The 25,262-nt window shown below is 48.5% G+C and overlaps 1 protein-coding gene across 2 annotated transcripts in view; it reads left to right on the forward strand.

Annotated features, from left to right (window-relative positions):
- Positions 1–25,262, forward strand: part of Tcf7l1 (transcription factor 7 like 1) — a 154,329-nt gene that overhangs the window by 116,188 nt on the left and 12,879 nt on the right. The window contains exons 4-5 of one of the 2 annotated variants that reach the window (XM_060383521.1): positions 16,429–16,512; positions 16,802–16,843. In XM_060383521.1, coding sequence (XP_060239504.1) covers positions 16,429–16,512; positions 16,802–16,843 — 126 coding nt within the window. The remainder of the gene's footprint in view (positions 1–16,428; positions 16,513–16,801; positions 16,844–25,262) is intronic. The other variant, XM_060383522.1, reaches the window with a different exon arrangement.

Consider the following 25,262-nt stretch of genomic DNA (forward strand, 5'->3'; position numbering starts at 1 on the left):
TAAGAACTGCACGGTTGTAGAGGGGTGCCCTTGAGCACTGGGGGCGGCGCTGACCTCACTCTGACATCACTTGGAGAGCAACTGCATGAGGCAGAAGGTTAGGGTCCCACCCTGGGACAGTTGGGTGGCAGAGGAGGAGGATTGGGAGTCAGTGGATTCACAGCTCCCCCAGACAACCCTCATGCCAGGGAGGACTGAGGACCAACAAACTGACCCTGCTCTACAGCGTTCCTTCCTGTCCGTACACATAGCTCTTCCATTCACATAAAAAGATGTCTGCTTTGCAAAAGTGAATTCTCTACTTGCTTGGTGTCCTGCTTTTTTCCCTTGAGAGTGTCTAGTACCTTTGCATATCTACAAAAATTCACATGATCTGTAAATTCAGATATCACTGTTGCACGAGGTATTTAATATCTTTCAGCTCTTATAAACGGGTCCAGCGAGCATTCTTGCAGCTGTATTTTGCTCGCATCCTTAATTATTTCCTTAGGATACATTCCTTGAGGTGGTGCGCCTTTGGAAGACTCGATACATGCCTCCAAATTGCACAAGAAAAGGCTTACTAATTTATTCTCCCACCAACAGGGCATCAAGAAAAGTGCCCATGGTAATTAAAGAGGAATTTTTTAAAAAGGACCTTGCCAGCTTGACAGACTAAAAGTAGTTAACTCATTACTGAATTCATAGCTTCTTTATCTCAGATTCTGCAAACAAATGGGAACGGAGCCTAGGGATTTTTCCAGATGGCTTGGTTCAGAACGTCTGTGTCTCACAGACCAGGTTTGGTGATCTGGGGCTTTTGTTCCCCACAGTCAATTAGCTAGCATGCTCCCAGTGGGTACTCAGGCATCACCAGGGGGCAGTGTGGAGCTGTTGCGCATACTGAGAATACCTTCTGGTTTAGCCATAAGAAAAATTTGAATGACACAATTATTCTTTTGTTGAGTGTTTTATGACTTCTGCAGATTGGCGCTCATAATATTGATTTGCCTGCATTAGGAGTTCATCCTCCTCCGATTGTTTTTATGTTCGCCCTCGTGGTTCTGGAAAACATCATGGTCCATCACAGCTCTCCCACATGGCTCTTGGGCTATGCCTCAAGCCCAGGACACCTGGGTTGTTCGTTCTAATATCACTTAGGCGAGAGGCCTCTGTGACCGTGGTGGGATCATTCCTTTGGTCTGAGCACAGCCAGGATGGGCTTCAGGAGTGATGGTGCACATTGCTGTCTTCTAGCACCAGTATTCTTAAAGAGTCAAAGGTGTGGTCTTTGGTGAAATAGGACTTTGGCCTTAGTTACGCAGCTTTCTGTGCCATGGTCCTTTTTTCATTAAGCCGGGGGGATAAGTGCCATCTCCTAAGGCGTGAGGATGAAGTGATATAACACATGAAAATAGCTTGGGCGTTTGCAGGTGTCTTCTGTAAAGAAATCCGAATCCCTTTTGTTTTGTGTTCTTTTCTCTTTTAATTTATGAGTATGTGTATGTGTGAGCTTGTCTGTGTGAAGATCACAAACTTCCAGGTGTCCTCAGAGGCCAGAAGAGGGTGTCGGAGCCCACTAGAACTGGGAGGACAGGCAGTTCTGGGGTGTTCCATATGAGCGCTAGGACGCAAAACTGGTGCAAGCGTAGCAAGCACTCTCCCTCCCCTAAGGCAGGGTCTCTCTGTGTAGCCCTGGCTGTCCTGGAACTCTCTTTGTAGACCATGCTGGCCTCGAACTCAGAGATTCATCTGCCTCTGCCTCTTGAGTGCTGGGCTTAAAGGCAACCTCACCTCCCTGCCAAGTAGCAAGAGCTGTTAACTACTAAGCCATCTCTTGTGCCCTGCCCTTTGCTTTTGCATACTTATTTGCTTACCTAGAATGACATTATTCTCGGAATATGAATCTTAAACATGCTGTGTTCCAGGGTCAGGTAGAACAGCTCCGGCACCACAGCCCCCACATGTATGCACCCCCAGCTGCAGAGTCGTGATAGACATTGGTCCCTTGCCATATCAGTGGGGCAGCTCTCAGGCCCTAGATACCCGCATCCACAGATGCTCAAATCCCTGATTAGAACAGTGTAGCGCTGAACCGGGCAAACGGCTCAGTAGAGTACCGGCCTCCAAACCTGAGGAGTGCAGATGCCCAGGACCCACAGGAAAGAGCCAGACACACAGTCTAAGCATTTGTAATCACAGCACACCCCGTCGAGATGGGAGGGAGAGAACAGGAGTCGCCAGAGCTTGCAGGCCAGTTAACCTGATGCACACAGCAGTTGACAAGAGAGACCTGGCTTCATGTCTCCACCCATGCCCCACGACACGTGTGTGGCTGCAGTACAACACACACTAATTAATTAATTAATCAATAACTGGGTATCTGTATAACCTTGGCACATCCTTCCCTATACTTACATTATTTTCAGGTTACTTTAAATACATAGCATAGGTGCTCTGTAAACAGTATACAAACTATGTAGGAAAATAAAAATATTTGGGGACAGATATCATGCCATTAACTCTAGATTGCTGCGGTTTGAACCAGAGCCTTACGTGTACTAGGCAAAAACTCTACCACTGAGCTATATCCCATATAGCCCAGGCTATCTGTAAACTCATGAGCTTCCTGGCTTTTCCCAAATTCTGGGACTAAAGGTATGCACCACAGTTTCTGCCTCAATAAATGGTGTTTGTTGTTTTTGTTTTTTTGAGACAGGGGCTAGACTAGAAGCCACTATATAGACCAGGCTGACCTCAGATTCACAGAAAGCCCCTTCCTCTGCCTGAATGCTGGGATTAAAAGTGTATACCACCACACCCAGACCCTCAGTAAATGTTTAATGGAGTTTTAACTCAGCTGGTATGTGGACTATTGATCATGAATCCACCCATTCCCCCAGTTTCACTGCTTTCACTGGGGACCAAGCAGATGAGGGAACCCCAGAACAGCCACTGAGTGCTTTTGATGCTGACGGAAACCATTCCAGGAAGGAATACTTAACGCCTCTCATTCAGTTACTCCTCAAATGCCCTCCTCTGGTCGCCAGGCACTTATCACAAACAATGCGCTATGTCAAGTGCTGTGGTAAGCAGAGCACACACGAGCTTCCTGTCCCCAAGAAGCTCAGAGAGGAAAAGAGAAGAAATGCAGCCCAGGAGGGAGAGAACACTAGGAACTCGTCTCAAGGTCATCATGGAAAAGATGTTTCAGCAGCCAAAGGACAGGACTTCCTGGTGCACTAATGATAACGAGTGAGGGGGCCAGTGGAGGGTAAGGTGTCTGCCGCTTTGACCTAGTGAACACAAGAGGAAGATGGCTTGGCGAGAGGCAATTGCCTGCAGACTCAGGCTCACGCATGAACTTCCTTCATGGTTAAGGTTAGACTTACGGAGAATGTCTGCAGCCGCTGGCTCCAAATGTCACTTATTTGTATGAGCTTGTCTACTCACCACCTATACTATTTACTCACCAAAAATGGGGGAGCTGGGTGTGCTGGTGGTACATACCTGTAATATCCCAGGTCTCAGGAAGTGAAGGTAGGATTGCAAGTTCAAGGCCAGCCTGGACTACATAGCAAAGTCCCAGGTTAGTCCACATGACTATGACAACCTTATCTCTACACAAAGGGGTGTGTGTGTGTGTGTGTGTGCGCATGATATGATGATGGGAGTTTAATTTCCAAGACTTACATGATGAGAGGAAAGAATTTCCACGTGAATTGTGATGACGGCGTGAACACTGTGGCACAGGTATGCGCACACGTGTATGCACACACATACACAATGAAATGTAATTTAATGTTTTTAATGTGCTTTGCCTACACGTGCACGGCCTGCCCTCTGTGCCCGGTGCCCTTAGAACCAGAACAGGGCGCTGGGTCCCTGGAACTGGAGTTACAAATGTTGTGAGCTGCCATGTAGGCCCTGGGAAGCCAACATGGATTTTGTGAGGGCAAATGCTCTTAGCCACCGAACCATCTCCCCAGTCCTTGAACATTTTTCTTGAACAAGTTTTCTTTACATTACTTTATTTTGTGTGCATGGATGTTTTGCCTGCATGTGTGTCTGTATACCAGGGAGTGTCTGGTGCCCATGAAGCCAGACCTATGTGGGTGCTGGGAATTGAACCTGTGTCCTTTAGAAAAGCAGCCAGTGCGCTTAATCACGGAGCCATCTCTCCAGTTCCCCTAAGTTTTTCTAATTAAAATCATTCATATACATTTATGTGTGTGTGTGTATGGAACTTCATTATAAGTGACAGCGCCCTGGATTTTAAAATTTTAGAATACGTACATATGTACTTTGGAAATTATTTTGACGTTTGTTTTGTTTGCTAATTAACGCAGATCCTTGGGTCCACTGGGCACTTTGATACCTGTTAGAGTAAGCACCCTAGGTTCTCACTGAGAAGAGCATTCATTTTATGCAGTGAGGAGGTGATGGTGGAGGTTGATGCAGTCCACACCGAGTCTGACTTACAGTATGGCCTCCATCGGTGTTCATTTCTTAGCGGCCCTCACTTCCTGTGTCCTCCCTCTGGATGAATGCAGGATCGTTTTGTCCTTCCCTGATAGTGTGGGAGCTATTTGTGAACATATGAACACAGGGGTCATGAGCCTGTGGAGAGACCACAGTCTTTTCTCACCCGTGGGAATCAAAGACCTTTGCTGGTACTGCTGGCCCTGGGCACCCAGGGCCGCCGACTTTGGGCAGGCCTTTCAGACAGCTCTGAGGAGCCCTACGGGCTCTGCTTGCTGGGAGCCAGCCCTCTGCTGCCTGGCTGTTCTTTTGTGTTGTGTGTTTTACTGGCCCCAGATAACCACTTCCTGTTCCCTATTGATTCTACACAGACCCTGCTTCCTTTCTCCTCAATACCTGGGACATTTTCCAGCTCTTCCTCCCACAAGGGAAAATCCATAAACTTCAGAATTCTTAGGCCTGCTTTTGGTCACTGGGCTCTGCACATTAAGACTGTTTTTTGCCACTCCGTGGCCTTCTCTGTGAACCCTTGCCACCTTCCAAAAATGTTCCCGATCATGCCAGTCAGGAGAGAAAGGTTTGTCTGGCCTGGATCCCAACCCCACTTCTTTCCAACTAGAATATTTGTTAGCTACTATCAGTCCTAAGTCAGAGAAAATAAGTACGGCAGCATCTCACAGTGATTTTTCACCCCCTGTTGGAAGCCAGCTAGTATATTAAGCTGAGCACTCGGAGCCCGAACCAGACAAAACTAGGAAGTATTTGGTAATCTACTAGCAATGTCTAGCATGGACGTGGAAAGCGGTTTACCATACCTATGCCCCATGCACAGTGTTCCAAGATTGCAGGATTAGACTGACACTTCTAGAAAGCAACAATAAGGTCCTGTGTCACAGTTAGCAGTGAGGTTACAAAAGCCTACCATCACACCTGGCTTCTATTGAGTTTCCTGCATCAAACTCAAGTCATCAGGCTTTTGTAACTAGTGCTTTTTACTCCTAAACCACCACCAGGACCATTTGTTGGGTTGCATAGCTTAGAAAGTATTTTAAAAGCTGGACTGACAGATGTGGGCTGGGGACAGAAACAGTGGTGACACCATGGACCTCTCAGGCTGTACCCACCACCCTGCTCCTTGGTAGTGGCATTTAGCCCACCTAAGGAAAGGGTCCTGCTGCTGCCTCTCACAGCCCCTTTACCTGCTCCCTTCAGAGCGCGTTGCTTAAGCTAGAAGTGTGGCCCAGTGGGTAGAGTGCTTGCCCAGCATGCACACAGCCAAGCACCCCATAATCAAGGCCCACATGTCTGTAATCCCTGGGAGGCAGAGGGAAGAGGATCAGGAATGTAAAGCAACCCTCGGCTAAAGGCAAATTTAAGGTCAGTCTGGAATGTCCAAGATTCTGCTGCGAGAGTAGGGGGGAGGAGAATGGGCGGTGGGGCGAGAGAGAGACTGAAGAGATGGCCCAAGGCTTAAGAGAAGGTACCGTTTGTGCAGAATTCAGTCTCCAGCACCCACACTGGGCCACTCAACACCCTGTAGCTCCCACAGGGGAGGCCCACTGTCCCACTGTCTGACCTCTGCAGACATTGGCATTCACGGACACATACCTACACTGAGACTCACGTGCAAGCACATAATTAAAAATAAACCTTTAAGAAGAAACAAAACTGACAGGTTGCTACTCCACTGCAGGCCGAAGGCTGCTGCAGTGGCCTGGCCCCAGACAGGCACCCTTTCACAAGTGTCGAGAACCCAGAGACCTCATTGCCAGTGGGAAGCAGCAAAGATGCTAAGGTAGAATGTGAGGTTTCTGGTTGAGAAAAGTAAAGGCACACGTCTGGGGGTGAAGATGTGTGGTCTAAGATTACTTTCAATAGCTTTGTTTCTGCTGCTACCATGTAGTACACACATGTACCTTGCTTAGGAAGAAGGGAAGCGAAGCAAAATACAAAAGTATGCTTTAACCCCAGCGCTGGGGAAGCTGAGACAGGCAGATCTCTGTGAGTTCAAGGCCAGCCTGTTTTACAGAGTGAGTTCTAGGACAGCCAGGACCACACAAGTCTCTTTTTTGGGAATTTAGAGAGAGAGAGATTGAAATATCTGTTCAGCACTATTTTTCCTTAGAGTTTGGCAAAGATCGGAACCTGTGTGGCTGGGTGTATGGTGAAGAACACTCTCCTATTATGTTGCTGAGTGGTGCTGTGTTCTCTAAAGTCTTACTAGCTCTACAGGCACATACACTGATCTAGTCATGACTAGAAACATGTCCTGTGACCCCTGTATTTACACAGGGGCCTCGTGATGTGTGGAAGTCAGGGGCTGTTCTCTGCAGGAAAGGAGCATGAACAGGCTGCCGAGTCTGTGGGCCCGGAGTATGAAGTATGGCACTTTGACAGTTGACCACCAAGAGGCTGTGCGCCTCAGCCAGGCAGCTGGGTAGGAACAGATATGCACCCAGTTCTCCACTGTGTGACTAGAAGCACAGGCAAGGGCCGAATGTGAAAGCAGGAGACCAGGGCTGAAGGTGCAGGGTGGGAGGCAGCTAGTGGGCTTTACGGCCAGGGGACCAAGGCAGCGAGCCTCAACTGAGGGAAGAAGTACTGTTGGTGAAGTCCTCCATTAGGAACAAAGTCTAGGCCTCAGGGAGAGCTGGTGTTAAGGGTCGGCATAAGGAAAGAGAAGGATCAGCGCTGAAAACTGGGTCTTATGTGTGCTTCTCAGTGGCACTTTCAAGTACTGGGTGCAAAAATTCCTCCGGTCCAGAAGCCCAAGGTCAAAGCCAGGCAAAGGCAGTTTAGACCCCGAGAACCGCAGACTACTAAATGAGGCCTCGGAAGCAGTTTAACAGTGGCCTTGCCTGGTTCATTCATTCGCTCATCTTTGAAACAGGGTCTCAGTATACAACTCTGGCTTTAAACTTGAGTACTTCGTACAATCCATACTGTGTGCTACCACACCCAACTGGCCTTTCTGTCTCAAGCCTAGGGCTTTGCTCCAAGGGTTCCCTTGGTTCCCTGGTGGAGGCCATCAGACTTTGTAAGGTGCTCAGAGGACAGAGTTTTCCATGCTCCTTCTAAAAGGCGCATGCAGCTGCCAGGAAGATGTGCAAAGCCACACCTTCGGGTCTCCATTATGACCTCAGACCCACATCAGCCAAGCACGGCATGCACAGCCTTCTAGCCATCTGTGAATGGAAGCAGTGCTTCCAGGACTGGCCAGAGAGCCCCTTTCACTCCGGGGCTCTGTCAGTGGTGTGTGGCCAGCCAGTGGGTAGGTACCAGGCCAGCCATGAGTACATCCCCCAGGTCTTACAGCGGCTCACCATGGTACCTCCAAACCAACTGTGGTGGGAGTGATCACACCATGGCTACCACAGATGCTACGGGGCTGGACTTGTTGTTCCATAGAAAGCTGTTGTAAGCAAGCCTCTAAGCTCTGCTAACTCTATCCCTGGACTTCCTCCCTGAATAGAGATAACTAAAATTGAGTGAGTCCCTGTGTGGTTCCTTTTCCATTGAACTCTAGGCTCAACCTACCTGCTTCAGCTCCTCAGTAGCTGAGGGAAAATAGTGGCATCACTTTCTCAAGAGAGGCACATGGAGGTCAAAGGACAGCTTGTGGGAGTCATCCCCATCCCTCTGCCATGCGGATTCCTGAGATCTAACTCGTCATCAGGCCTGGAGGCAGATGCTTTTACTGGCTGAGCCATCTCACCAATCCGCTTTCTGTTTTACCCATTTACTTAGTCGTGAGCACCACACTGGAGTCATCGCCACACCAGCAGTGTATTTGATCGCTGTGGGTGAAGGTCCTGAGAAGGTCCTCCCAGATACACAGCTTGTAATTGGTGTTCAGCTGGGATCAGTGATTTACTAAGCACCTTGATACGGCCTTTATTTTTAGACAAACGGCTGCATCTGCTTTATTTTTTGTTTTTCCTCCTCTAACAGGCCATCTGGTCCAGGTCTTGCTTTAGATTGACAGAGTAAAACAGCCCTGGTTTATAGGTGAGGTGACTGAGGCCAGAGAGGTTGGATGGGGCCTGGGCCCCTGCTGCTCTGCTTTTCCACTAGAGAGCCTTCTAAGCCAAACTTTAGCTCGGGTTCCGGTCCGAGAAACAGTCTCTGCAACGGGAGCCGAGAATAGCTGGAGGACACTTGGGAAAAGGGGGTGTGTGCAAGAGTTTATGAGAAAACTGAACCTTAGCAGCCCTTGTGTCTGTGTGTGTGTGTCTGTGTGTGTGCGTTGTTGTTGTTGAGTTCACTGATCAGCCATGGGATATTTTTGGAGCCCTTTTGCCGCCAGAGCTTCAAAAGTCTTTGCAGATTAAACCTTGGGATGAATGAAAGAGGGGGGACCAAAAACCTTTTATTTATTTATTTATTGTTTTTTGTTGTTGTTTGTTTTTCAAGACAGGGTTTCTCTGTGTAGCCCTGGCTGTCCTAGAACTCGCTCTGTAGACCAGGCTAGCCTCAATCTGCCTTCTCTACCTCCTGAGTGCTGGGATTAAAGGTGTGTTCCAGCACTGCCTGGCTTATTTTGTTCATTTAAAGTCTGATTTTTTCTTAAGACTTTTATTTGTGTCTGAATTTGTCTCTTTCCCCCTTACTCCTCCCCACTGCGTGAGTGCGTGTGTGCGTGCGTACAGATGCCCTGGGATTGGAAAGACAGGCTTTTGTAAGCTGCCTGGTCTGTGTGATGATATCTGGAAGAGGAGAAAGCTCTCTAACTCCTGAGCCATCTCTCCAGCCCCCAATGTGTGATTTTATTAAAAATAACTTTTCCATAGAAAAGTTAATGTATTGTATTAACTCCAGAAATAGCTTATTATAATCCCGATGGACTTACAAATTGAATTTATTTTGGAGGTCTCACCTATCCAGCAGCCCCAGGAAGGAACGTGGCTGCCTTGTACACTGACGTGGAACAAAGAGGCTGTGTTTGGGATTTAGTGCTGTCCGGCACATTAATGCAAATGCTTAAAGCCACTCACCTGATAAAGAAAATAAGGGATGTAAGGGTCAAAGTATGATGTTTTCCTTTCTTTCCTCTCATTACCCTTCTTCGGTGGTTTCAGAAATTTAAATATTTTTTACCCCCACGGGGAAGGTATTTTTGTCTTCTTGCTACTGAGAGTGATGATCATTCAAAGATGGTGGACTTTCCTTTTTAAAATATTCATTTATTCTGTTTTTTGTGTATGGGTGTGTCTGAGTGTATGTATGTGTAGCGCGTGCAGACGTCAGAGAGGGGGGTTACAGGTGGTTGTAGCCACTATGTGGGTGCTAGGAAATGAACCACAAGTGCTTTTAACCACTGAGACAACTCTTCAGCCTCCAGAATTGGTGCATTTTTTAACACTGGGAGCAATCTATGTGTGTTTTTGTGGGAGATGAGGGACCGTTCTCCCTGACCCTGTGAGTGTGTGGGAGGAAAACTGGCACTCACGGTGAGCTACTGGTTCAGCCCTGGGATTCCGGTGAGCCACCACCCGGGACTAGATAAAGGGTCTTGAACAGACTTCTAGGAAGCAGCAGGCTTAGACAGCACAGACTCTGTGCTGTCCTTCAAATCCTGGCAGTGCTAACAGTCACTCAGTAAAGACTAAAGCTCGGGTAAGTGAGCTGGATAGAAGTGGTGCACACTTTTAATGCCAGCATTGGGGAACACTGTGAGCCACTGGCTGTGGGAGGCCGGAGCCTGCCCGTAATACCAGTACTCAGGACTCTGGGCAAGGTGGGTGACTGTGAGTTGGAGGCAAACCTGGGCTACATGGTGGGACTGTGTCTTTTGAGATGGCAATGTGTCATTGTAGGTGAAGCCACTTGAGGACGAGGTGGGGGTGGGGCCTGGGGGGTGTTTGTTATCTTGGTCTTGTCTCCATCTGTGGCATCTTTTCAGTAAGGCTTAGGAATCCTTGGGCTTTGTTTAAGAAAGCCCACACATTAGATTAAAACTTGTTTTACTATTTCCCTTAAAATAAAGAAAAAGAAAGAAAAGAAAGCCCTAGTCTGAGCTCACAGGAGTCAGTATTTTCCAGTGGGGACCAGAGAGGCAGGGCTGCTCTCCTAACCTGGAAAGCTGGAAAGGACTGTCCTCTGCAGGTGTCTATGGGAGACGTGGAGGGCTTCCGGGAGCTGGATTTCAGGAGGTGAGTCCTCCTTGCTCCCCATCTGAGTTGTGGGTACATCCTTCGACAAGTGGCCTTGGATTTTGTCTGGTGCACAGGTCCCGCTAAAAGGGTTTTCTCGGAGAGCATTGGACCGGAGACTGTTGACATGCCAGGGAGTCCCGTGCATACAGAGCAGGGGGACAGAATGGGCTTGCCTGGCGCAAGGGCCCACACTACTTTCTGGGAGCCTGAGGGTTAATCTCCATAGCTCATTGGCAGCTCTGCCTCTGTCCAGGGCATGCTGGGATTTCCTCCCAGCTGTTTTACATCACGAAGATTTGTGTGTTGGGGAAATTCCAGGGCACAGCTGCAATTAATCTGCTGCTGGGTCTCGGAGCAGAGTGGGATTGTGTAGGACAGGTCTCCGCCCCACTGCAGGAAAGCGGGCTCTAACCCCTGGGGAACGTCCTTCGGAGGGACCCTTCCCCAGGCCCGAGGCGAGCGGAAACAGCCCACCTGGCCGAGCACTTAGCCCAAGGAGGACTCTGAGAAGGGCTGAGAACCAAAAAGAGACAGCAGAACATTAAGGAAAAGAGGTACAGTGTTCCTCCAACAAAGCTAAAGTAACATGCAGAGCAACACTTATCACCCAAAGGAAACCTGCTTATGTCCACCTTTGCTCAGGAATGTGGTGCTCTGATCAGTATGCCACAGTACAGAACAAGAAAGAGCAAACCTCGGAGGCCCCATAGGGTTCACGGGGAATGCAAAAGCGCTCCCAGGTAGGAAAATCAGTCACGATGCATGCATCTCATGAATGAGTCAAATCAGATGCTGAGCGATTCAGTGACTGTTCCAATGAGAACAATGTGAAAATCAGACTAGAATCACCCTTCCTTAAGAAGGCGAAAACAGATGCTAGGGCTGGGGAAATGGCCCTAGGTAGGAATGCTTGCTGCTCAGCCGTGAGGACCCGAATTCAAATCACCAGCATCCACCTCAACAACCACAAGACAAGTAAACAAGCCTGGAGGCTGGTGAGATGGCTTAGCACAGAAAGGAACCTGCAAGTCCGAGGGTCTGTGTTTGACCCCCCACAAAAAGGATGAAGAAGGGAGCCAACCGCATGACACATGCCACTTACACACACACATACATTTTAAGTTGGGTGTGGCCACACAGGCCTGCGTAACCTCAGTGCTGAGATGGGCAGAGACAGTAAGATCCTTTGGGCTTGCTGGCTGCCAGTCTAGCGCCAGTGTGGTAAGCACCCTTGTCTCAGGAGAACAAGCCGGAGAATAACAGAGCAGGGCACCTGGCCTCCTCCTGGCCTCTCTCCATGGCTGTGCACACATGCTTATTGCATTTGTTTGTCTTTATTTCAGGGTGGTGATTGCCACAGCACACTTGTGGAGGGCAGAGGACGACTTTCAGGAGTAGCTTCTTTCTTTCCATCATACAGGTTACGGGGATCAAACTAGTCATGGTTGGTGGCAGGGACCATTACCTACTGACCAACTCGGTGGCTCCACAAACAGATAGTCATCCATTCTAAGCCACAGCCTCACTGTGCATAAGCATAAAACAGAATGGCGGGAGGCTAGGTCCTCCGCCAGGTTCCAAGGCTCTTTGAAGCTCAGACATGGTAGCATCTGAAAGCAGCGAATGTGAGTGAGGTGGTCTTTTCTGTCTCTGAATATCGAAGGGGTCCTTTACCCATAAACGGCTTCTCAGAATGATCGCTCTAAACAGTTGCACTGATACTTTGAAAACCCAAAGCTTCGCCTTTTCAACGGTCACTTCAGGAGAGAGGTAGGTAGGCCAGGCTCCGAACACATCGCTGCACAGATGCCCAGCTGAGGCAGAAGCTTGAGCTTGGGCTTGTTGAATGGAGCTTAGACAGGGCTTGGCGAAACCTGTTTAAATTTGTCCACATGCCATTACTGTACGCGGCTACATTATCTAAGCTCAACTACACATCACTTAATCCCCACAGACACGCTCCACCCATGTGCAGTGACCTCCAGGATAACTGTGGGGCTGGCCTCTCATGGGAACCACTGCCAAGAAGAGCTTTCTTGGCGCTGGAGAGATAGATGTCTTAGTGTGAAGAGTGTCTATGCTCTTGCAGTTTAGTTTCAGCACCCACAGTTCGTGGCTCACACAGCCACATGTAACCTCTAAAATTCGACACCCTGACCTCTGCGGGCACCCACAAACGTGGAGAGCACACAGAGAAACAATTAAGATTAAAAACAAATAACTTTAAAAAGCAGTTTCTTTCCTCTGGGTGTGACCTCAGCATTCAGAGCATTGCCGATGCCTGCACGTTGCTAGGGCTGTTGCCTCCTGTTGCCCTAATCCACCTGTGAGAACCAGAGTCCCCAGTGGCCATGGAAAAGCTCTGCAGGTGCGGAGGCCCAGCTGTAAGCCCAGTGTTCAGTAGGCAGAGGCGGGATTCGGCAAGCTCTGCGTTCTGTGGTGAGACCCTAGCTTGACATGTAAGACGGAGAGCGATTGAAGACACCCAGAATTAAGAGAGTAAGAAGAGAGTGTTAGACATACGTGCATGGGCAGCCATACACATGAACATGTGTGGCCATACACATGAACATGCGTACAAACACATGTACGCCACACACATGGGGGGGGAATCTTTAAAAGTTGAAAAAGGGAGAACTACCATCATGCTAGTTCAGAATGACTCCCCAGGCCTCCAGGGGCCGGTAGAGCAGGCCGGGCCCTGAGCGACAGGTATACTATTCCCAGCTCCGCCTGCTCTCAGACCTCAGTGGTACACCGTTATCCTCTAAGCTTCCCACGCCTCTGACTCCTGTGTGGGCCACTAGGGCAGAAAGAAAGGCGCCTGAGTAGACAGATAAGCTCTTCACCACGAGTGTGTGTGTGGTGATGGCATGCATGTGTGTACCTTGACACACAAGGTCAAGTGAGATGAGCCCTCGTGAAAAAAAAAAAAATCAGATCACGAATCACTACATTAGTGATTCGTAACAGCAGGCAGCCACACCCCAACCCCATCCTGGGAGACATTTGAGAAAGTCTGAAACACTTCTTTTTTTTTAAATGTTTGTGAGCATTTTGCCTACACATGAGTATATGTTCATGTATACACACACACACACACACACACACACATTGTGTACACGCAGTGCCTGTGGGGGACAGAAGAGGGCACCAGATCTCCTAGAACTGGAGTTACAAGTGGTTTTAAGTTGTGATGGTGCTGGGAACCAAACCTGGGTCTTCTTGGGTTTTCTCCAAGAGCAGCCAGCACACCCAGCACATTTTCTTTCTCTCTTAAGTAAGGTCCATGTATTTCACAGTCGCTGGGTTAAAGGTGGGGCGTGGTTGCTGATTTTAGAAGATGTCTGGTATTCGGTTGCAAGTATTGGCCGCCTCCAGCCACCACCATAAGAGAACATTGGTGTCCATGGGGGAGTGGGAGAGAGAAAAGGAATGGGAAAGTCCATCAGAGCAGAGGACGAGTTGGAGGCTGGCCCTGTGGAGGGGTCATGGTGGGCCGACTGGAGTGTGGTGGACGAGTGCTTGCCAGTTTGGATCCCCCACCTGTGTAAACACCAAGCGAGCACATCATGGCCCACCTTTGATCCCAGGACTTGGAAGGTGACCTTGGGAAAAAGCTATCTAGACAGGAAAGCTCTGGCTGAGCTGGAGAGATCCTGCCTCAGTGAATGAAGTAGAGAGTGAGTGAGATAGACTCCAGAGGCACGCAGGCATGCCTGCACACACATGAAAAGAAAATATGTTCTTGCTCATGGAATAGTGAAAGGAATAGAATTTGAAGTGAAAAAAAATCCATCTTTGGCTCAGTTGGCCTATCCCTTTAACCTGTGTTTACAACTGTTAATTCACTCAAAAAGCCTAGGATGGTGGCCCTTTCTGCTACTGCAACGGCCATGTGCTAAACTGGGTTCTTTGAATGTGTTTTGGTTTGTTTTTACTTTCTTGGGAGAAGGGGAAGTTAGCTCTCGCCTTCCCCTTTTCAGGCTGGATCTTGCTTTTCTTCATTGCTGTACCGAGTACAGCAGGTTAGCCGGCTCCAGAAGCTCCCAGGCGATTCTGTCTCCCACCTTATAGTAGGAGTGCTGGATTAAACATGTACATTCTCGAATCCTGATTTTCATGTGGCCTTCAGGTTTCTCGAGGCCTCTACCTACTGAGCCACCTCCCTCCCCTATTTAGTTATTTTTTGAAACAAGGTCTCATGCAGCCTCGACTGGTCACAAACTTTCTGGGTAGCAGGTGGTGAGTTTAAACATCTGGTCCTTCTGTCCCTACCTCCCTAGAGCTGCAATTACAGGCATGTAGTACCGCCTTCAGTTTATGTATGGAGGACCAATCCCAGGACTGCCGGAAGGCACTTTACTGGCCTGAGCTACATCCACAAGCCTTGTGGGTACCTTTCTAAAAGTTGAACCTCCACTTCCTCTCAGAACTCTAGTTCTCAAAGCAGTCCCAAGAATTCTGCACTGGTCGGCTGCCCAGAAGCGCCTTGTCAGTGTTGACTCTAGGATAACATGCTTGCTTTTGCTCCTGGCAAAGACTAATGGTTTGCTTATGAACATAATAGCTGCCATTTATCAAATAACTCCCACATGTAAGACACCGTTCAGTCCCTGATGTGGTCCCGTTCCTACTCACAACCTGTAAAGTTAGTCATAATAGCTTCCCCTGCAGGTGACAAAACAGACTCCAAACTGTTAAGTCATTTGTCTTAGGTCACAACCTACATTGGCTGAGCGAGATCTATGCCCATGGATGCTGTGCTTAGAGCCCCCCTGTACTCCCTCCTGTCAGGCTGTGTCATACCCATGTAAAGGAAATGCTTTTCCTCTAAAGAGCATGTGTGTGTGAATTTGTATGCACGTGGTTCTGGAAAGGATTCCATTTTTCTTTTCTCCTCCAGTGATGCATGGCAGAAGGTGGAGGGTGCGGGGTGATGGATCCAAGGTTGAGAGACAGTAATGAAAGGCCACATCCAGGAGTGTGCATGGACTCTGAGTATACTCTACACACCTATAATCCTAGTACTCTGCTTTAGAAGCAAGGGCATCACTGGAAATTCAAGGCCAGCCTGCTCTAAATAGTGAATTCTAGTCCAGCCAAGACTACATAGCAAGATATTTTCTCACACAAACAAACAAACAAACAAACAAAAAATGATAAATACCCATGATCCTTGATTGTAGGGTAGGTGGGAGGTTTTTTTTGATTTTGTTTTAGTTTTAGTTTTGTTTTTCAGGAAAGATCTCATATATCCTAAGCTGACCTGGTAGTTGTTATGTAGCTGAGGGTGGCCTTGAACTTCTGATCCTCCACTTCTACCTCTCAAGAGCTGGGATTTCAGGCATGCCACCACCATAACCTGTATAGTTGGGGCTGGGTGTTGGACCTAGGGCTTCATGCGCGTTAAGTGAGTTCTCCATGTTTATCCATGTTTAGCACCCCCACAAGTGTGTTTCTTGGGGAATGCCATCGGGGATGGACCAGGCAGGTCCTCTGCTTGGGAATCTGATGATGTGCTTCACTCCATAAGGAGAGTAGAGGAGGCTTGAGCCTCCCAAACAGGTTCTGAAGTCGTTAGCTGAGTTGTTTAATGTCTTGCCCCTGGCTGTGGTGGAGGGATGGTGGTAGCAGAGTGACTATAAAATGTTTGCCGTGCCACAGTAGACTCATGTGCGGTGGAGGTGATTGCCCTTGTCCAGGGCCTGTGGGCTTACAGCTGGTGACCTCCTGCGGGCCCTTTCTAGACTCACCTTGGTACCTAGGACAGTTCACCTCACCTGCTTCGTGTTTTCTGTCCCCGGTGCAGTACCTGCAGATGAAATGGCCCCTCCTCGATGTCCCGTCCAGTGCTACAGTCAAGGACACAAGATCACCATCTCCAGCCCACTTGGTGAGTCTATCTTACCTGCCCCGCCCTGTCCCTCACTCCCTTCCGCCTTCCAGAAGCGTCCTGAGTCCGTCTCCTCAATGTCTCACATTCTCGTGGTCGTGCTAAAATGTCTGACAGAGGTGACTGAACGGAGGAAGGGTTTGTGTTGGCTCACAGTTTGGTGGGGACCGGCTGTCTGGCGGGGAGGTCATGCTGCAGGAGTGTGAGGCGGCTGGCCATCCTGCGCCCACTGTCCGGAAAACAGACTGATGGACACCGGTGCTCAGCTCGCTTTCTCCTTTTTGTTCAGTATGGGGATCCTGCCCGTTGGATGGTGCCTCCCACATTCAGGGTGAGTCTCCCCCTCAGTTAAATCCTTCTGGAAACACTCTTATGGACACCTGGAGGGTTTTTCCACAGTGATTGTCAATTTGAAGATTAACCCTCACACTCGGTGTTGGCACAGTCAGGGGTTAACAAAGAGGTTATGTCTTAGACACCCACCTTTCCCTCCACCTCAGTGCGTAGGCACACACTGCCTGGAACGCTTGATTGAAGACACATGGCCCTGACTATTAACCCCGGTTCTTCCTGGACACCTGCTTCAAATCCTTCTCCACTTCCTCTGAACAAGAGGTCCTTTCTGTCCAGTTGGTGTTCAGTCAGAACACCTCTTCTCCGAGTGGCAGCAAGGCTGCACTTAGGGAGGCCTCGCCTCAGCTGTTTCAGGGAAGGGTCCATTCAAATGTGGGCAATGGCTGCTTAGCACAGCTGTGGCAATACTGGGCTTTGGAGGAAAGGGGACAGAGTCCTGGGAGGCACGGGTAGTGGGCAAGGCTCCTCACCTTCTCGTGACATGGAACTGGAGCCCAAAGTGTATAAAAGATGATGCTGGAATCCAGCCCTCGCATTCCGTCTTCCAGGAAGTAAGTTAGGCTCCGAGTGGATGCCTGCCAAGCTAGCTGGTGGCTGTCCTGCCCAGTGAGTCCCAGAGTCCTAGAGGATCTTCACCTGTCTCAACCTGTCCTGTAAAGGAGATGAGGGCTTCCTCACTGCCTTCGGGATCCATGGTGATTCTTGAAACTTTCTTAGAGACAAATTTTAAAACCTGTGAAAGCAGTAGACTATATCGTATAAAACGAATTCCCTTATTGCCATCTCTCACATTCCCCCTCCTGCTACTCTTATTTTACAGCAAATCCTAGACACTAGTTTCTTACACAGGACATTTTAAGATATACTGATAGTCCTAGCTCCTTAAAGGCTAGCTGTGAGGAAGAAGATAGCCACAGAATATACAGACAACTGAAGTGAGCTTGTGCGTTTCCAGCAATCGTGGGACCAGCTCAGTGCTAGAGCCCTTGATAGTCTACAGCGTGATGTTACAGCCGTCTGCCAGGAGTTGGGCAGAGCCAGCCACCCGGGGTAGGCTGTCCAAAGACATGCAAGGTGCCAATGACACATTCACCAAAGCGTTGAGCAATTGTGGCGTGAATATGCCCTGGTGGTGGTTCTGGTCCCCAAGGTCCCATTCGAGGAGGTACGCATGAGGTACAGGTGCCCTCTAGTGGCCTGAATCAGACACAAGGCGGGATGGCTACCATCATCTGCTCACCCCCACCCTCCCTGTGGCACCCCGAGCCTCCCACAGCAGAGCCCAAGGTGTCAGGGCTTGCCGTCCTCTCTCCTGTCCAGTGGCTATCTTCTCACAGGTTCCTTTTAGAGGACACGACTTCCCTTTCAAAGTTAACACACTTTCTGAATGTCCCGTCCTTCCTCTGAGTAGCACCCTCCTCCAACATTTTCAACCCAGCTTCCCATGCTGTCATCGTCACATCTTCTTCCCTCCAGTCCACGGCTGCCTATTTCAGCTCTCACTGCCATGCTCAGTCACCTCCTCGCCTTCCGGGCACCATCTAGGTGACAGCTCACAGGGTTGACCACTCACTCTCACCTCCTTGGCTCCAGAACTCTGTAGAAATGATGATGCTCAGTATTGGCCCTTGGCCCTTTTCTCTCAAGTCCCTTTTCCTCAACTAGAGCAGCTGCTCCTGGCTTTCTCAGGACGACAGAGAAGTACGTGAAATTCCTGAACTCTCAGGCAGCGTCTTGCAGTTGTACCTGCCAATCACATCACAGCGCAGCAGCACAGCGGGAAATGGAGAGCTCTTATTTTGCCTTAGAGCAGGAAAGCACAGGCTGTTGGAACGCATTGCTTTAATGATAGCAAAGTAGACAACTTCTCAGAAGATTCCATATCATCATAGTCCAGTCTAATGTCGCAAAGCATAAACAGACTCAAGCACAAGGAAGCCAGGGAGGTGGCTCTGCAGTTTGAACCCTCAGAGCTACTTGGGAGCAGAGAGCTGACACCTGCAAGATATCCTCCAACCTCCACAATCAGACTGTGGCGTACACACACACACACACACACACACACACACGGGCACACACAGAGAAAAGCCTGGATGGACCAGGCATAACCAGGCAGATCTCTGTAACTTTGAGGCCAGCCTGGTCTACATAGCAAGTTCCAGGCCAGCCAAGGCTACATAGGAAGACCCTGCATTAAATTAAATAGAAAGCAAAAATTAAAACCTGAATGTTTAAAAAACAGAAAATTAAATAACACACACAGGGAAGGCCCTTAATATGAACCTGGAGTTCGGCAACTCATGCAGACTCCTGAGAGGAGAGCGAGGAAGGCCTGCAGAGCCTGGGGACAAGGTGCTGGCAGTGGATGGTGGAGGGGACTGTGGCTGTGAAGCACTGGGTTAGACCCGGCTTTGCTTCCTTCTCTTCTCCAAGCTTCAGGCAAATTACCTCATCTCTCTTTGCCTCAGTCTCCTCATCCATTAAATGGGGATTAGAGGAGCACTGACGTCATAGAGCTGTACAGAATGAGACCGTGTGGTGATGGGTCTGAACTCGGCATTGTGTCCAACACAAACTGGCTTCACCAACGGCCGGCTCTGCACACCATCCCCACGCCGCATCGTCAGTGCCGCCACTGCTGCGGCCACTGCTATTGTTGAGAAATTAAGAGAAGGAATGAACAATTAACATCCCATTTAATTAGCAGAACTAAGAGGTAATGAGGGCCCGAATTAGGTGCCAAAACAAATGGACAGATTGCGAAGGTAATAGAGATAATGAGCCCATAGAATTTAACATCTTAATCCCCCAAGGATATGATTTAATTGGGCTGGGGTGGGGCTTCCATCTTAGATTTTTAAGCTCCCCACGGCGACTTTAAGGGGCAGCCAGAGTTGAGAATCATTCCTGTAATTGCAAATCAAAGACAGGAGGCAGGGGAAAGAGGGGCTCCAACACCCTTAATGACTGAGCACGGCTCCCTGTCCAAGCCGGAGGGGCTGAGCAGGAGCCGATGTTTCTTCGGACATGGTTACAGAAGCTGGGGCCTTGGTTTTTCCTTCATTTTCTTCTTTAATTGGAGAAATGAAACACTCTAGACTGTGAAAATTTAGCTTAGATCAGAAGTAAAATATTTGAAGAAATTTGCCCAGGGAGTAGGGCCAATGAAGAAAATAGGCTACATACTTTCAGAGATTTGGTGAGTCATGTGGAGTCTGTCAAGGAAGGGTGTCTAAACAAGTCATAACCCGGTTGTGATGGGGCGGGGCTAGGGGTTATTACTACTTCCATTTGCACCTTTAAAGCAAGCTAAGGCAAAAAAAAAAAAAACAAAAAACCAAAAACAGGAACATCGCCTATGTTACTATTTGTTTTCCTGTTTTGCTTTATTATAAAGGTTTATTTTTATTTTATGTGCATGAGTGTTTGCCTGCTTGCCTGCCTGTGCACCATGCATATGCCTGGTGCCTAAGCAAACCAGAAGAAGGTATCAGATCCCTACAACAGTGGTTCTGAACCTGTGGGTCGTAACCCCTTGGGGTCAAATGACCTTTTCGTAGGGGTCACCTAAGACCATCAGAAAACACAGATAATTACATTACATTCCTTCCTTCCTTCCCTCCCTCCTTCCCTACTTCCTTCCTTTTCTTCCTTCCTCTCTTTCTTTCTTTCCTTTTTCTCGACAGGGTTTCTGTGTGTAGTCCTGACTGTCCTGGAGTCACTTTGTGGACCAGGCTGGTCTCGAACTCACGGTGATCCTCCAGCCTCTGCCTCCAAAAGTGCTGGGATTACAGATGTGCACCACTGTGCCTGGCACATTACAGTTCATAACAGTAGCAGAATTACAGTTAGCAACAAAAATAATTTTATGGATAGGAGTATTAAAAGGGTCACAGCATTAGGAAGGTGGGAGCCATGGGCCTAGAAGTAGAGCTACAGAGAATGGTGAGTCACTGGGGGGATGCTGGGTCCTGAACCCCGGTTCCCTGCCAAAGCGGCCTGTGCCATCTCTCCCGTCCCTGGCACAGCAAGTTGTTACACTTGATCACTGTCATCTCACCGCCTGGGGACGATTGTGATGGCCGCCCACACTGACAGTGCCCCACAGTCTCCCCACCACTCTCTTCCTGGCCTGCTGAGCAAAGAAAAAAAAAGTTGTATCTGCCTTGTTCACAAGTATTTACCCCGCACCTTCCATATGTTCAAGGAGAATTTGTTAATTGAGTTGGGTGGTCCGTGAGAAAGGTAGACAGCACTGTGTTCATCTCCTTACCCCGGGGTCATTTTCGTCTTCTCATTCAGAAATGATGAATGTCGCGCTTGAGTCAGGTGTGGGGGCATAGGCCTGTAATCCCAGTACCTGGGAGGCTGAGCACCTGCCTCTGATCCCAGCACTCAGGGAGGCAGAGGCAGGACAGCCAAGGCTACACAGAGAAATCATGTCTCCAAAGACCACAACCCAAAACACAAATGAACAGTAATTTTAAAAAGTATTATGTACCCTATGTCACTTGAAAGTACCAAGGGCCATAAAGGAAGACAGCTGGCATATGTGTTGCTCCACAGCATGTCATTGGTGTGTGTGTGTGTGTGTGTGTGTGTGTGTGTGTGTGTGTGTGTGTGTGTTTAGAGGCATTCACCGTTATACTTGGTTTACAGGGTCTGAGGACGGAACTCAGGGCCCCTTGCGTGTTCAGCCAGTAAAGGTGCCTGCCAGCAAACCCGACAACCTGAGTTCAGTCTTCAAAGCCAACATGCTGGAGGGAAAGAACGGACTCCTGCAAGTTGGCCTCTGACCTCCACACACATGCACACGGTCACAAAAAGTAAATAAATGCAACTGTGATAACCTATTTAAAAGAGCAAGATTACTAACGGTGCGCGGAAAGAAAGGCCCATGAGCAGAAAGAGTAAAGCCTGCAGCCCCCACCACTGTTACACTAGTATTTTAATAGCGAATACCAAGTTTTGTCGTTACGCATTGAGTCATTCTCAGAAGCAAATTGGAGAGCTTCATGCCAAGGGACTGGTGGCTGAATCGGAGCCTGGAGGCTCTCCTGAGGAAGACAGCCCCACCGCCCCAGCTGAGGACAGTCAGGCAGCCCCAGGATGAGAAGCCTGCCGCTGCTCAGCGTAAGAAGGCTCTCAGAATCCCCGCTGCAGTTCCCCATTATATTACACGGAGCCTGTGGTGCTGCTCGTCTGTGATCCTCGGGCTTGGAGACTTAGGGGTCCGGGGGCCAAGAGCAGCTTAAGTCATTCTCAGCTACATAGTGACCCCAAGGCCAGCCTGGGCTATGTGAGGCCCTGTCTGTTTATCTATCTATTAATTAGATTTCTATATGGCTATGTGAGTCCCTATTTTATTTATAAATAAATAAAAAGTAAATAGACGAAATTTGTATATTGCTTCCCCATCCAACCAGAACACCTATATAGACCCGGAAGTCTCTGAAATTCATAAAGTCTATGGCTCAATCCATTTGTCCTCCCATGCTGGTTATACTTTCTTTTACTTTATATTAATTTTTTACTTCAATATAGCTTCAAACTTTGCTGAAACTCCCACATACTTCTTATCAAGCTCCTGTGGCTTTTCTCTCTTCTTCCCTCTGTATGTGTTTTTCTCTTTTTCATTTCTGATTAAGCTGATAGTTACTTAGAAACGTGGCCTCCCGGCTGGAGAGATATCTCAGAGGTTAGGAACACTGGCTGTTCTTCCAAAGGTCCTGAGTTCAATTCCCAGCAACCACATGGTGGCTCATAACCATCTACAGTGAGATCTGCTACTGTCTTCTGGTGAGCAGGCAGAATGCTGTATAAATAAGAAACAATTAATTAATTAATTAATTAATTAATAAGAAACGTGACCTCCAAACACATTAGAAGAAGAAGAAGGAGAAGAAAGGAACATTAGTGCCCGGGGAGATAGATGGTTCGGTAGGTAAGCATGTGTGCGTTGTGAGCATGAGGACCTGATTCAGATCCCGAGCCCCCACATTAAAAGGGGGGAAGGATGTGGCCAGGTTACAGCCAGCAACCTAGCTCCAACTTCAGTGAGAATAAGTGGGAGTAAGGTGGAAAGTGATAGATCAGGACATCCCAGGTCCTCTTCTGGTCTCTGCATCCATGACTGTTTGCAGATAACGTACAAACAAAAGCAAAGAAATACTAGCATTCCACACAGTTCTCTGGCCCGCAGTAATGATGGGCCTGCTGGCCGCGTTGTCCACCTGCATTCAGCCTTCGGGTTTTATTGGTGTGACTTCGGTTTCCAGTCAGCACAGGGCCTCTGCCCAGCTTTCTTTTCCTTCACTCTCGCATAAAAGCCAGCCATTTCCTTGTTGGGCTTTTCTCTTGTTTTTGTTTTGTTGAGCAAAGGCCTCACATAGCTCAGGCTGGCCTCAGACGTGGTATTTTGCCAAGGATTGCCTTGAACTTCTGACCCTCCCTCCTTTGCCTCCAGTGTTCGTCTACAAGCTTGGGCCACTGTGGTCAGTGGATTCAGAGGGCAGGATCAAACCCAGGACTTGTTGTAAGCTAGTACAGCACTCTGCCTGCTGCCCTGCATAACCAGCCAACGCAGCTGCTTGTAGGCTGTATACACATTGTGCGTCTTAGGCAAGAATACCACTGAGGTAACGCTGTCCTCTGTCAGGAGCAGGCCCCTGTGTCAGTGCAGCCCGTGTTAGACACGTTGGCTCTGGGATTAGCCGATGCCAGCGTTCGCTCTGTTGCTGCTTTCCCCTTGGTCACTGAAGAGCGCTCTGGGGAGAGGATTTGAAGGTGTGCTTTCTCTACTATTTACCCCCTGGGCTTAGAAGGCAGTCAAGATTTGGGCAGGAGCTGCATTATTCCTTCTGTTTGAGTGGTTTCAGCCTTCCTAATGCTGCGACCCTTTAAGGCTGCGGCACTTCCTCATGTTGCGGTGACCACCAACCATAAAATGATTTTCGTGCTGCCTTATAGCTGTGATTTTGCATGTTAGGAATCTGTGTTTTCCAATGGTCCTAGGTGACTCCTACGAAAGGGGCCGCGACTCCCAGATCAAGAACCACTCTTCTACTTCTTTCTGTGATCGTACTTGGGCTTCCCTGAAATTCTTGCATCCTACTGCTCTCTAACCTTCACATAGAATAGAATCAACAATGTAGCCAATCAGATTTGTGCGGTTGACAACACAGATACATCAAACGGTGATGAGGCTCATCAGGTAAAAGCACCTGTTGCCGAGGCTGATGGCCTAGGTTCTGTAGTTCTACATATGCAAGTTGCCTTCTGACCCCCACATCCGTGCCATGACACAAACCACACACACACGATGGTTTTGTGTTTTGTTGTTGTGGTTTTGAGACAGGATCTCACTTTGTAGCCCTGGCTGACTTCAAATTCGTGGAGATCTGCTGTGCTGGCTAAAATGGGCTTTAAGCAAAAACTTTGAACTTAGTGATCAAAAAGCAACACTCAGTTCTGTAAAACTGAATGAAAATAAGATATATTCTAACAACAGTTTGAATTGCAAGGATTTTAAAAAGTCTTCTTTTGCTAGGTGCAGTGACAGAGGAAGCAGTCTGTGTTATAAGGCAAGACCCTGTCTCAAAACTGTTTTCCCTCAAATGCACACAGGAAGGGATACAACTAGACAAAGATAAAGAAAACATTGGTTTTCTTTGTTTTCCATACTAGCAAGAGCTCTGATGAGGAAGGATTTATCCAAGGAAATATATTTGAAGTCCAGCTTGCACAGCCCTTGAGACAGACCATTGCACAAAAGGACCCCAAGGCAAATTCCAGGCCCCAGAGTAGTTTATCTCCTGCTGCTCTGCAGGTTCTTGCCTTATCTTTGCCTCTTTCCTGGCCTGCAGCATGGTGCTCGTCCTGTCTTAGGGGCTGGAAAATTTCGTTTTGGATTTTGGTGTCGTGCTGTGATTAGAAGTATTATTTATATATAACCCAAATTGGCCTCAACTTCATTTTTTTTTAATTTTTCGAAATTACATTTATTTTTATGTGTGTGTGTGTGTGTGTGTGTGTGTGTGTGTGTGTGTTTGCATGCATATGTGCTATGGCACGTGTGTGACGCTCAGAGGGCAACTTGTTTTCCTCTCCTACCATGTGGGTTCTAGGAATCAAAATCAGGACATCAGGCCCGAGGCCAGTGACTGTTGAGCAACTTCTTAAGCCTTCTGGAGGCTGGAGCCGCAGGTGTGATTCATCACACAGTGCTTATTTGGAGGATTTTGTTCCTGAGGCACTGGAGCTGGAACCCAGCGATTTCCCAGTGTTCTGCTCCTGGAGACCTCACTTCCTCCTTCTGCCCGGTTACCTCCCCTGACATACCTAGTATAGCGCCCACCTCAAGCCCCTACATGAGTGCTCCTGTGCCATGGGCTCCC

This window comes from Meriones unguiculatus, chromosome 5 (assembly GCF_030254825.1).
Source record: "Meriones unguiculatus strain TT.TT164.6M chromosome 5, Bangor_MerUng_6.1, whole genome shotgun sequence".
In the NCBI taxonomy this organism is placed as follows: Eukaryota; Metazoa; Chordata; class Mammalia; order Rodentia; family Muridae; genus Meriones; species Meriones unguiculatus.